We start from the raw sequence: 13,117 nt of genomic DNA, 5'->3' as shown, positions 1-13,117 counted from the left end.
TCACATTATTCAAACAAATTTGGGAACCGAACATAGAACACAACAGAGAAGGCCTACAGCGGACCTCCACCCCCTAAAATGATAAGAATGAAAAGAAGACGAAATGAACTGACCCAGTGTGTAAAAGTAGATGACACAATTTTCTTGTTTATTTTCATTGTGTGATGACATTGTTTAATGGGTTTATTGTGTTCTATACGCTGAATGTTTAGTGGGTAGGGAGGGGGGTGGGAAGGAGGGAGGGAAGAAAAAGGGGAGAAAATGACAGTGTTTATTCAAGAGGGAAATGTTTGTGTGTATTTTGGTTAATTTGGTTCATAGTGTGAAAAATTAAAAAATTTTAAAAAAGAATGCAGCTATCTCATTTTGTCGTGCCTGAGAAAAAATTACTTTGTTCACCCAGATTTATAATATTGGTATAAGAATTTGGAAGATGATTTTTTTTTTATAAACTGTAAATCTCAAAGTCGTAATTAAAATGGTACCATAGGAAAAGTGTCAGACTGTCCAGAATGAAAAAAAATTAGATTTTACTTTCAAACAATTTAGATCTTCAGCCTCAATTTCTGGAGGTTTAACTTGCATGTCTGATCTTATTTCTGTTCTGGCAATTGCTGTCTGTGTAACCTAAGCCTAATCCGCAGTTTTTGAAATTTTATTTAATTCTGCACTAATGTTGATATTTTAACACATGGGGGTGGAAGACTCTTTAGAGGGGTTGTGGTAGATAATTGGATGGATACATTCATTGGCTGTAGAATTTGTTATCATATGCTGTTAATATAGTCCAAAGATGTGACCATAGGCCAGTATTTAATTACACCTATTCACATGATAAGTGGATTTTACTCTTGTTTTGGATGTGTACTGCACATTTTTCTGGTTGTTTAGCCAGTTACTGATGTTGATCAAACTTCAGTAATGACTATGGTGACAAAGCTAGGGAAGAATGGGGAAGTGTGCTGATCAATTTCATATCATCTCTGCTCTTTGCGTATGCAATATTGCTTGGCCAAGAGATTATTTGAGTCTATCTGTGGGCAAAGGAGTTATGGGTTATGGGGATAAGGCTGGAAACGGGTACTGATGGTAGTGATCAGCCATGATCTGTAAAATGGCGGTGCTGGTTCGACGGGCCGAAGGGCCTACTCCAGCTCCTATTGTCTATTGTAATGAGGTCATCATTGGGGTTCGAGATCTGGCACTTTGCCTTATCCTGATTAGTTTGGGATCTTCATCATCTCATAACCGTGGCACTGGCTCAGCCCTGTGGCTTAAACGGTCTATTTCAGGACCAAGCATGAATTGTGGTTGTAGCACTGGCTCAGCCTTGGTATTCAATATTTTCTTTTTCTGTTGTCCTTCCTCAAAGTGTGATGGTTTAGATAATTTACTTCAAGCACCAGATACCTCTGAGTCTTCTCGTGCTTTCAACCTGGCCTGTTTAACAGGAATTTCTGTTTCCAGTTCCAGTAGCTCCTGTTGCCCCCTTAACCACTTTTCCTGCTGTTCAAAGGGATATCTCTCTTGAAGCAATTGCTGCTCATTTTGCCTCTTTAACTGCCTGTTCCACTCTTCTTGAGTTGACTTTAATGTGATGCCACATCAGCCTGAATCTTTACATGTGCAGATGCAGTACTTGTAACACTGGAGCCCGACCTAGAATTCCTCTTACTTCTTTTGGTTCCAGCATTCAACACACTAACCTTAGGTCCTATTAGGTCCTGTATGTCAGATGTTGCCTTAATATCTGACCCTGTCTCCACTTTGGATTGCCCATCCTCCTCACCACCATTTTGTGGCAAAGCTTCAGCCATTCCCTTGTGGCTGATCTTAGTTTCTATTAATGTTTTTTGCAGTAATTCTGTGGGATTGGTATTCTCAGCAGCTGTAACATTATCATTTATATCTCAACTCAGACTTGTTAGAAGAGCCGCTTTGTTTCCACTTGTCTCTAATTGCCGACTTCACAATTCTTTTATAAGTTCCTTTTTCTTCACCATCTCAACATGTAGCTCCTTAGGTGCAGCAGCTTCAGCGGCAGCAGGCCATCTTATCGATCCAGTCGATCATCGCACTCAGATATCAAACATGCACAACAATTATTCCAAAACCAAAACAGTCTTCATAGGACAAGCGGCAGTTTCTCCAAACTGTGTTCTAACTTGCAATTAACACACAGAAGGAACCTTTAGTCAGGCTTACCGCTTCTTGGTGCTGTTGACATTTGTGCTTCCTTCTTCGATATGGTCTTAACAGAACCCAATCAATCCAGTCTGAATTCCAAATCCAATTTCCAACTTTCTATATCTTAAATTTCATCTTTTGACTAACAAGTCAATAGCCCTTTTTATTGACTAAATATTGCGACTAACTTCCTTTATAATTACTTGAAAAGATGAGTGTCGTTTATGACTCGTTCAAAGAAAAGTCTGTACTAAAGTTGCAGTTGAGTTTTTCATGGTTTATTAAACCTTATCAGTTACTGCATTACTACTACTTTCTTATACAGTACTAAAAGCTATGATAAAACAATTGAACAATGCTTAAAATTATGATTATAACAATGATTATAATGGTCAATGAAAGTATTTGCACCATTTCCATTCTTTCCATCTTCACAGAACAAAGCAAAATTCAAAACTGATTGTTTAACTTAACATTCAAAAAGCTAGCCTCAACCTTGAAGCTGGCTGATACTATGGGACCTCAAAGAAAGTCAACAATATCTGCTGGCTTCTTGCAGAATATGCTTGCAAGTCATTTTAATCCTTACATTTAATTGACCTTTCATGCCCAACTCAGTCTTGGCAAGTCTATAAGTCCTAACCTCATCTGTCCTTCATCATAAATTATTAGTGGAGAACTGTTACAATTCACTGTTGGGAAAAGACCCTGCAGGATATGAGACCACAGCAGCGAACCAGAGAAGGGCTCAGTGGCCGAAGGATGCACACCAGGCTGCTGGAGCCTGGCTTGTGGGAGCTAGGGATCAGAGCACGATTCACAAGGGTACTGACCGATTGCTATCAGGGCTCCAAAAAGGCCTCAGAATTAACAGCTTTAGTTTTGAACAGGAGTCAAAGAGGGTGATGTGGATGTTTAGAGCATAAGATCACCAATGGAACAGACATGAAGGCCATGCGGCTACAGAAGTTTCGGGACGGGAAGAGGCAGTGTCATAAGAGGTGATGGTTCTGAGGGGATTCTCTTCTGTTTCTCCTCTTCTTGGTAAGGGAAAAGGATTAGTGGCCTATCTTCCTATCGTTTTACTGGCAAACAAAAGTAAACAAATTTTGTGTGTTATGTACATGACAATAAAGGAACCTGAACCTAATTGGGATGAATTCGAATCTTATCAATACTTGGAGAATTTATTCCTGTTCTATAGATCATCAGTCAGTGTAAATCAGATTCTTGGATTAACATGGTTCATGAAAGAACTTTTACTCAGTTTCTTTCAACTCAACAGTCTGCATTCTTTATTGTTTTAATCATGGCTCATGTCTCGTGGCATGTATTACTTCCTGTTCTTGCTCAATCAGAAAGTAATACATTTCTTCTTGAAAGTAATGCAAACATACCAAATGAAAAAGGAACCAGAGTGGTTTATTGTGGAGAAATTCAATCCCTTCTAGAGAAATAGAGAGAATCATAGAAGTTCCTTTCACAACATGCAAAACAGTGTGCGGGTTCGAAGTTCATCAAGTCTAAATCAAAATAGCTACTCTTCCCCAATTGAACCCATTGGAACAAAATTATTCAATAACCTCCTTTGTTCTGATGTGGTTATTGAATAATTCTAAGTATGAGTAAGATTATATTTAATATTTTCTGATGGACAATTGCAATAAGTAGAGTTGGAGTAGCGCCTCTTATGTCAAAGTGATTCAAACCAAAAATAATAAGATTAAGATTCAAAAATCTGAAATATTAACTGTTTCTCTGACTACAGACACTACCCAACCAATGGAGTGGTTCCATAACTTTATAGTTTTAAAGAGTTTATGTTGGCCTGGAAATTTCTAGGCCAGCCTCATAGTGTCTCAGCTGTATGGTGTGGTAGACCACAAAAGGTAGGCCACATCCTGTTTTGAATGCCAGAATGGTCCAACCTGCTTCGGTATGTAAATGCACCAATTCAACCAGTGTTTCAAATACTCTGCATCACAGTGAAGGCTTTCATTGGATTTTACGGTTTTAAAAAGGTAATAAGGAGAATCTTCTGAATTATAGACCACTGAGTCTTCTTATGTTGATGGTGTGCAAACTATTAGAGAGGATTCTTAAGGATAGGATTTATGAGCATTTGGAGAAGTCCAGTCGACTCAAAGATGGTCTGCATGCCTTTGTAAAGGGAAGGTCACAAGTCTAATTGATTTTTTGAGGAGGTAACAAAAGAAATTGACGTAAGTAGGGCAGTAGACATAGTGCAAATGGATTTTAGTAAGGCATATGACAAGGTCCCCACAAGAAATTCATTTAGAAAGTCAAGCAAAATATTTATCAATGAATAACTAAAGACACCAAAGACAAAATTCCAAGTTTGTTGATGACACAAAATACAAGAGGAATATGAGAAGAAATGAGAATGCGAAGAGGCTTCAAGGGGATAGAGACAAGCTGAGAATGCGGAGTACAAAAGGGACAAAATGCAGTTATTCACGAATGGAAAATTTTGAAGTTTTAATTCACACTGCCCCTGAAAACCAGTATTTAATCGGCTTTTTACTGTTTCACTTACCTGTGTGTACACAACCAACATGGTATGGTGGTCATTTTCATCCTGGTACTTACCCTCCAAGGTAGGTAGGATCAGAGCCAATGCATTTCGCTTCGGCTCCAGTATAAAAGGCTTGCCCACCTTCCCAGGACGCCAACAGTGTAATGCTGCAGGTCCCGCCTTCTTTTGCACCAGGATGCTAGGTCCCTATGTAAAAGGTCACACTGAACCGGCTTTTCTCAATTCAGTGTGAACACTCCGATCCAACCCAACCCGGCTTTAAAAACGGGTTATTGTCACACTAATTTACTGGGACCTCAGTGTGAAAACATTTCAGGAAGAAACTGGAGAGCCTCGTGATGATCTCAGGACTACAACCTCTCCTTCAATGTCAGCCAGATGAAAGAAATGGTGGTGACTTCAGCCCAGTCTTCATCAATGGTGCTGAGGTGTAGATGGCAGAGAGTTTTATGGCATAAATATCACCATCAATTTGTCCTGAGCCACCCATGTTGATGCTATGGGCAAGAAAGCACGACAATGGTGGAATTTCCATAAGAGTCAAAGGAAATGTGGCATCTCCACAATGTTTTGCAAAAGTATTTTACGATGCGCCATGTAAAGTAACCTGTCCAGATGCATCACACCTAGATACTGGAACTAGTCTGTTCACGACCACAAGAGACTACAGAATTGTGAAGGCAGCTTCGGCCACCACATAAACCTCCATCGACTTCCCAGTGTTACTTGTTGCAAAGTTCCGAAGATGTTTATTTTGAAACTAAGCATTATTTTCCAAGTTTACTAAAAAAAATGCAATTACCTTCAATTACATTTCAATCCGATATTTACATTCCTTCCCAGAGGAATTATTGTCAAATATAAATTGGAGCGTAAAATCTTATAACAACTGTCCTTCATGAATCAATGAGTTCACCTTCTGTGATGACTGCCTTTGCCAAATTATTTACACACACTGTTGTGTAAAACCAACAGATGGTGGCAGTAGCAGAAAGAACATTATATTTGAATGCCAGCTCCACAATATGGGCATAAATATTATAGAGATCATTAAAATTTAATTCATCATACCACATCAGCTTATTTTCACCTAGCCCTTCTCATCTTGCCAATACATATTTTTAGACAAACAGCAGTTACAGGCCCTTCTGGCCCACAGGTCTGTCGAGTACTTACCTTCATCAGGAGCTGAAGACATAAGCGATGCAATGAACGGGAGTAATAGCGCACATGCGTGGGAATGTTAAGCATCAGGATTCGAGTGACAGGATCACCCATGTGGCAGTGAGCCAATGAGAAGGTCAGAGGAGTTAGGTTGGGTGATGTTTGGGGAGTTGAAGAATGCAATGTTGTGTCTAGTGAATAATAAATAAAGTCGACTTCATGGTGCGCTGGAAGAAATGAGTATTCTTTATGTGTTTGTAAGCTGTGGTAAATCAGTGTTGTTACAAGTGGTGACCCAGTGAGTTCACAGTACCTTCTAATTTAAAATGGATAGTGATGAGGATAAGCCCCTTACAGGAGTAGTTGAGATGGGGGCTCAAACTAAAGACACCCCCCCCTTTTATTAATAATCCACCAAAATGGTTCATAATCCTCGAAGTACATTTCTCTGCCCTCAGTGTGACGATTCAGAAGGCAAAGTACAGTTTACTTGTGGAGTGCCTTCCAGAGCAGTTTGCCTGTGAAGTGGAGGATGTCTTAGTGGATCCAGATGCTAATCGCCCTTATGACATGCTTAAGGTGGCTCTTTTGGGGTGTACTCAGCCATCTCGAGAGACAAGTATTGCCCAGTTACTAGCTGAAGACAGCCTAGACGATAGGCAACCGTCACAGATGTTGAGGAGGTGGCTCAGGCTAGCTGGAACAGACCCTGTTGAAGACGATTTTTGGAAACAAAGGTTCCTTCGATGTTTACCTCATCATGTTCAAGAGCATTTGGTGAGTGTCTTTCAAATCTCCACCTTCGACCAGTTGGAAGATCATGCCGATCTCGTTATATCCATGACCTCTGCTTTGAAGATAGAAGGATTGGCTTCTTTCCCTAGATTAGAGGAGCAAATGGAACTGGAACAACTGTTTACTGGGTCTTGTGAAGCACCAGCAGTACCTTCTCAATCGAAGATCGTACCAGCACCATATCAAATGAAGGTAACTGAGTTGGAGCAGCAAATGGCAGCGTTGACGACAAAGGTCCAGACTTTGGGCATGCAATAGAATTCCTTCCATCAACCTGGTTGGAATCGTGGTGGTTGAGGATGTGTTAGAGGCACAGATGGCGTATTTGTTGGGAGCACCGGAGATTTGGTGCTGCTGCATGGCCCTGTCAGCCATTTTGAAACTTCTGCAAATGGCAGCCAGGAAACAACGAGGCCCAGCAGCAGAGGTAACTGCTGCCTGTGGACACGTCAGCCAGCCGTCTTTTATCAAAGACATCTCTCGGCTGTTCAATTTCTTGTCTATTCCAGTGCAGCGATTTCAGTGGTCCCTCCAACCATGGAGGAACACAGACACCCCAATATATCATGTGTTTTTTCAGCCAAGAATGATTTTCATATTTAAACATATGGCCAAAAGTCACTCATGTTGGATTTTGGACTCAACAAACCTTTTTGGTGGGTTTCCATGGTTGCCGATGTGACAAATTTCATTTTGGGACCGGATTTCTTGTCTCATTTTTCTTTGTTGGTGGATTTGAAAAACCAATGTGCAAGTAAAGCTGCATCTATCGTCCCTCCAATGTCATCAGCCGTCTGACAAGCCTTCAACCTGGCTCCTACCCTTTCCGAGCCTTGCTCAAGTGTTTCCCCATCGAATCATCACACAGACGTTAAACATACAGTAGCCCACCATATAGAGACTCGGGGTCCTCTGGTGGTAGTGCGGGCTTGTAGATTACCCTCTGATCGTCTTAAAATCGCAAAATCGGAATTCAACCACATACAAGAGTTGGGCATAGTTCACAGATCTGACAACTGCTCGGCTTCACCATTACACTTGGTTCCAAAATAAATCCTTGTGGTGAATATCATGCCCTGAAAATTTCTACTGTGCCTGACACCCCCAATTTACAAGACTTTTCAGCAAACCTGCATGGCAAACATATATTAGCAAAAGTAGATCTAGTACTTGCTTAGTACAAGTGCTCCTCAACTCACAATGGGGTTGCTTTCTGGCAAACCCATCATAAGTCGATAAAGAATACCACACCTACCATTTTTTTTAAATAATTAAATTTTGAATACCTTTATTCCACACTGAAAAAAACATTAATGTACACTGAAAGCACACTGGGCATGAAGAATGTTTGAAGCTTTGAAGTAAAATTAATTGCTGGATGGAGAGGATGGTGGGGGTGCCAAAAAGAGTAGCATAACGCATATCGCAAGTACGGGAACAGATCGGAATTCAAAATTGAAAGTATGATTCGAACCGTCGTAACTTCGAAAAACAGTAAGTCAGACCATCGTCAGTCGGGGAGCACCTGTATCAGATTCCTCTTGAGTTTCTGATGTCGCAAAGACGGCAGTAATTCCCCCTTTCGGCACGTTTGAGTTTCTGCAAATGCCATTCAGTCTACGGAATGTAGCTCAGACTTTCCAGCGATTTTGGACCACATACTCAGCGTCCTTGATTTTGTGTTTGTTTACATCGACGATATTCTGATTTCAAGTGTGGATGAAGAGGAGCACAAGGGCCATCTCAATGTTTCAGAAGACTTGATGAATTTGGCATTGTCATCAATCCCAGTAAATGTACTTTGCTACTGCTAATCTTACATTTTTTGGGATAACACGGTATTTTGCCCAGTGAATCACAAGTGCAAGAGATTAGAGAATTTCCTACAGCCGTTCCGTTTGCCAGTTGTGACATTTTTTAGGCACGATGGATTTTTATCGCCAATTGCTGCAGCCTCTCTATTGCCCCTTACTGAATTACTAAAAAGGATCCGATAAGTCCTTGTCCAAAAGACCATTAATTTTGGGAGATGATTCCGTGAATGCTTTCAACAATGTGAAGACTGCGCAAGTGAGTGTATTCTTTATTTCTTTGTAAGCTGTGATAAATCAGTGCCATTACAGGTCCATGCTGCCAAACACACCCAATTAACCAACACCCCCATACACTTTTGGAGGGTGGGAGGAAACCAGAGCACCTGGAAGAACTCCAAGCAGAGTTGGGGAGAACATACAAACTCCTAACAGACAGTGCCAGATTCAAACTCGGGTCAGTGGCACTGTAAATCTGCGGTGCTAATTGCTACACTAAACTTGACTGAACGAATGGTGGGGCAGACTCAATGAGCTGAATAACCTATTTCTGATCCTAAATCAGAAGTCTTATGGTAAATACTCACCAACATCATACACTTGAATCTTGCTGACGTATCCGTAAAGCGGACAGTAGCCAAATATGACCAACATCACAACAGTACCATCATTCAACTTCACTGTATGTGCGGAATGGCCCACGACTGCATACTGCTGTTTGACCTTTGGAGTCAGCTGCACCCACGACTGATTGTGAATGTGAAACACCCACAGCTGGTTTGTGACGTTTCCAGTTGAATCAATTTTACCTCCATACATGTAAATTTTATCCTTTGAATTAAAAATTGAAGATCAGGATTGGTTATATTTACATGCATAAAAGTAAATATCCACATCCATGAAAGTACTTAGAACAGGCAGGCAAAGCACTTATACAGGCGTCCCATCACCTACAAAAATTCTTCAGTTCAATGTCCCCCTATATTTTCAGGTTTCTTAATTTGTAGGATTGGTCTGGCCAAAAGGACTGACATATTTGCCTATGAATGATACATAAACAGGCAGAGTGCAAATGGGTCCCTGACACCATTTCTGCACTCCCAGGGCTACCTGAATGCAACCAATTCCCATTAATTTCAAAAAGAGTGGTCCAGAGCATCAAATAGAGCACAAATAACACTTCCTAAAGAGGAGGCTGAAGGGTGACTTTGGAAAGATTTATAAAATCATGAGACAGGGTGGAATGTCAGATTTTTTTCCCAAAGGTAGGCAAGTCTAAACTAGAGGTCATAGGTTTTAGGTGAGAGTGAAAAGATTGAAAAAGAAGCAAGTTTTTCCACATAGAGGGTAGTAGGTATATGGAATGAGCTACCAAAGGAAGTGGTAAGGTGGGTATAATCATAACATTTAACAGATATTTGGACAATGATAGGAAAGGTTTCAAGCAATATGGGCCGAATAGGGATAAATGGTGTACCTTGGTCAGCATAGAAAGTTAAGATGACGGGCTTGTTTCAATGAAAGATTTTTAAAGAACCTGGACAGAATAAATAGGAGACAACAAATGGGGTGGGAATGTGTGTTTATCCAACCCTCCCTCCACATGAAGAAATGGTGTCAATGTGAGGAACCTTCCTCAACATAGATAGGTGAGGCAAATTAGCACTCCCCCCCTCCAAAAACAAGCAGAACATGAGTGGTACTTCACCACCCTTCCAACAAAGGCAGGGCACAAATTAGCTGTGATCAAATCAACAACTGCTCCCCTCCCTCAGGCAGCAAATAAACTTGACCATTCAAACAAAGAGCGCACAGCACACATCGCTGGAAAGGTTTCCAGAACCAAATTATACAGCTAAAGAAAATGTGCTCAAGGTTAAAACCCCTTACCTTATACAGGGCCACAGAATGCCCATAACGCCCAATCACTCGGTTGGCCGATTTCTTCAATTTTTGCCACTTCATTTCTCTTGTATCAAAACTGTGGGCAACAAATAAGCTAACAATGTATTTTGGCAGCCACTCCTACTTCTAAAGGGCTGATTGATTTTCCAGCACAATATATTTTTAGATAGCAATTTTTTCTGTAAGGTCAGTAACAGTGAAAGGGGACAAGGATAACAAAATGTAACTTCAAGTTACCGCTGTTTTGTATTTTAAAGTGAAGCTCTGTGATTTGTTTAATCTCATTCTGCCTGTGAACTGCAAAATGAAATAACAATTTCCAAGACACACTAATGTAAAATTCACAAGTCATAAACAGAAGTGCTGCAGATGGAACAGGGAGCACCCAACATGACCGAACAAACCTGCAGAAGGTTTGCCAAACCAAAGCATCAACTTAAATTTTGATCAGAAAGATACAAGGCAGATGAATGGAAACCTGCATTGTAACATATTCCCTATATTACATGTGTCACCTACTCCAAAATAAAGATAAAGAGCAAACATCAATTTAAGAAGTAAACTCTACACCTGCTAAGTCTGGAAAATATAGTACCTATATTACAGATAAAACATTGAGAACTAGAAAGGAATGCCACTTTAAGAATAAACAAGTGGTCTACCGATGATGGAAAACCAGAGCAACATCCAAAATGATAGAGGAACTCAGCAGGTAAGGTAGCATCCATGAAAGGCAAAAGATAGCTGACATTTCTGTCCACTTTTGATGAATGATTATGGTCCAAAAGTTTGACCATTCTTTCCACCGATGCTGCCTGACCTGTTGAATTCCACTAGCATTTTGGATGTTGCACTATTCGTGAGAAGGGTCCTTTGAGAAAATAGGCTAATAGTGTTTAACCACTAAACATCGGTAAATCTCAGCCATACTTGGACCCTAAGACTCCTTAACATTAACCAGGGTAAGTTCTGCTTGGGACATCCCAGATGACATCGAGTGTACAGCCTGATTTCAAAGGGAAATGTAAGAGTATGGATTAAAAACAATGGGGAAGTTAACAATTTTTTTTAATTTTTAAAATTATTCATATTTGTAGGCACTTTTAACATTAAAATTTTACTTCAAAATTTTTAATAGTCCTTAAATGCCTGAGATACTTAAAACAATAAAGAACCTGAAGGAGGATCTTCCACCTGGAACATTAGTGACACTAAACAACAATTTTTTTCAAAAGATTTGCTTCCTGACAAAAAAAAATGGAGATTAAGATAGACAACTTCAAGTTGAACACAAAGATATTTCAGATTTGCTTAATCATGTAGGAAGTTGGAGAAAAATTAAATTAACTTTTATCAAATATAGCATTGGCATTGTGAGCCAAGCACTCAGGTTGACTGGACAACAAATGTGAAGAGCCCAGATTTCACTAATTTTATAATTGAAGTAGAGCTCATAGGCATTCTGAATAAGTGCAGACATGTAGCATTGATGAGACGTTTCTGTTGTATTGAATCTTCTGGAAGACAATAGATGCTAATGCTTGAAGAACATGTGCATCAACATACATTCCATATATATCGATGTAATTCATAGCAGCTGTTTATGTAAGTTGCTTTTGTTGCCTTTCTGCATCTACACTGACTAAGCATGCCCAGGCCTAAGTAGACATTTATGAAGCACCTGCATTGAGTGCATGTCCAGGCATGCTTGGACTGACCAAAACAGCTTGCTTTGTGGGCAATAATACTGATAGTCAAAATATGGCAGGATATCACAAAAATAGGTTATATCTAAAAACAACAGTATGTGGTAGGAAATATTTAAGGTGATTTTCGTGATCAGCCACCCAAAATCCATAAAATACACCAAAAAGTGTTGAGGAAGCAAAATCTTCGATGTGCAGTGTGACTGGTCTTCTACATCGCGGTCAGATACATACAGACATGGGAGGAGTGCAGGCTGTAACAGCGAGCCAGAAAGATCAGACCCGATGTCAGGCTCACCAGCTCACTGCAGAATTAACCTGGAGGCCCTTTGGTTGCATCTAGACATAACACAAATCGACTGTGCTCAGATGATGCTGCTATCTACAAATGATGAGTGTCAAATAGCTGTGGCAGACTTTGGTAGGTCTGATTAACTTTCAGGAGAACATAGGAACATAGGAAGTAGGAACAGGAGTAGGCCAAAAATGGCCCATCGAGCTTGCTCCGCCATTCAATACGATCATAGCTGATCTAATTTATGACCTAACTCCACCTACCTGCCTTCTCCCCATATCCCCTAATTCCTCTATCATGTAAAAATTTATCTAACCGAATTTTAAATATGTTTAATGAGGCAGCCTCAACCACTTCCCTGGTTAGAGAATTCCAAACATTCACTACTCTCTGGGAAAAACTATTTTTCCTCATCTCTGTCCTAAATCTACTCCCCCGAATCTTGAGACTGTGTCCTCTCGTTTTAGTTTCCCCACCCAGCTCAAAAAACCTTCCTACATCTATCCTATCCATACCCTTCATAATCCTATATGTTTCTATAAGATCTCCTCTCAATCTTCTGAACTCGAGCGAATACAATCCTAGACGATTTAATCTTTCATCATAAGTCAACCCCTTCATCCCAGGGATCAACCTAGTAAACCTCCTCTGGACTGTCTCCAAAGCCAGTATATCCTTCCTCAAATATGGAGACCAG

General features: G+C 40.3%; 1 protein-coding gene across 3 annotated transcripts in view; it reads right to left on the bottom strand.

Annotated features, from left to right (window-relative positions):
- atrn (attractin) overlaps positions 1 to 13,117 on the bottom strand; it is a 520,815-nt gene that overhangs the window by 365,876 nt on the left and 141,822 nt on the right. For all 3 annotated transcript variants that reach the window (XM_069923525.1, XM_069923527.1, XM_069923526.1), the window contains exons 7-8: positions 10,405 to 10,495; positions 9,102 to 9,345 (exon numbers count right to left, since the gene is read on the bottom strand). In XM_069923525.1, the coding sequence (XP_069779626.1) occupies positions 9,102 to 9,345; positions 10,405 to 10,495 (335 nt within the window). The remainder of the gene's footprint in view (positions 1 to 9,101; positions 9,346 to 10,404; positions 10,496 to 13,117) is intronic.

This window comes from Narcine bancroftii, chromosome 3 (assembly GCF_036971445.1).
Source record: "Narcine bancroftii isolate sNarBan1 chromosome 3, sNarBan1.hap1, whole genome shotgun sequence".
Taxonomy (NCBI): Eukaryota; Metazoa; Chordata; class Chondrichthyes; order Torpediniformes; family Narcinidae; genus Narcine; species Narcine bancroftii.
This window is presented reverse-complemented; position numbering and strand designations above follow the sequence as displayed.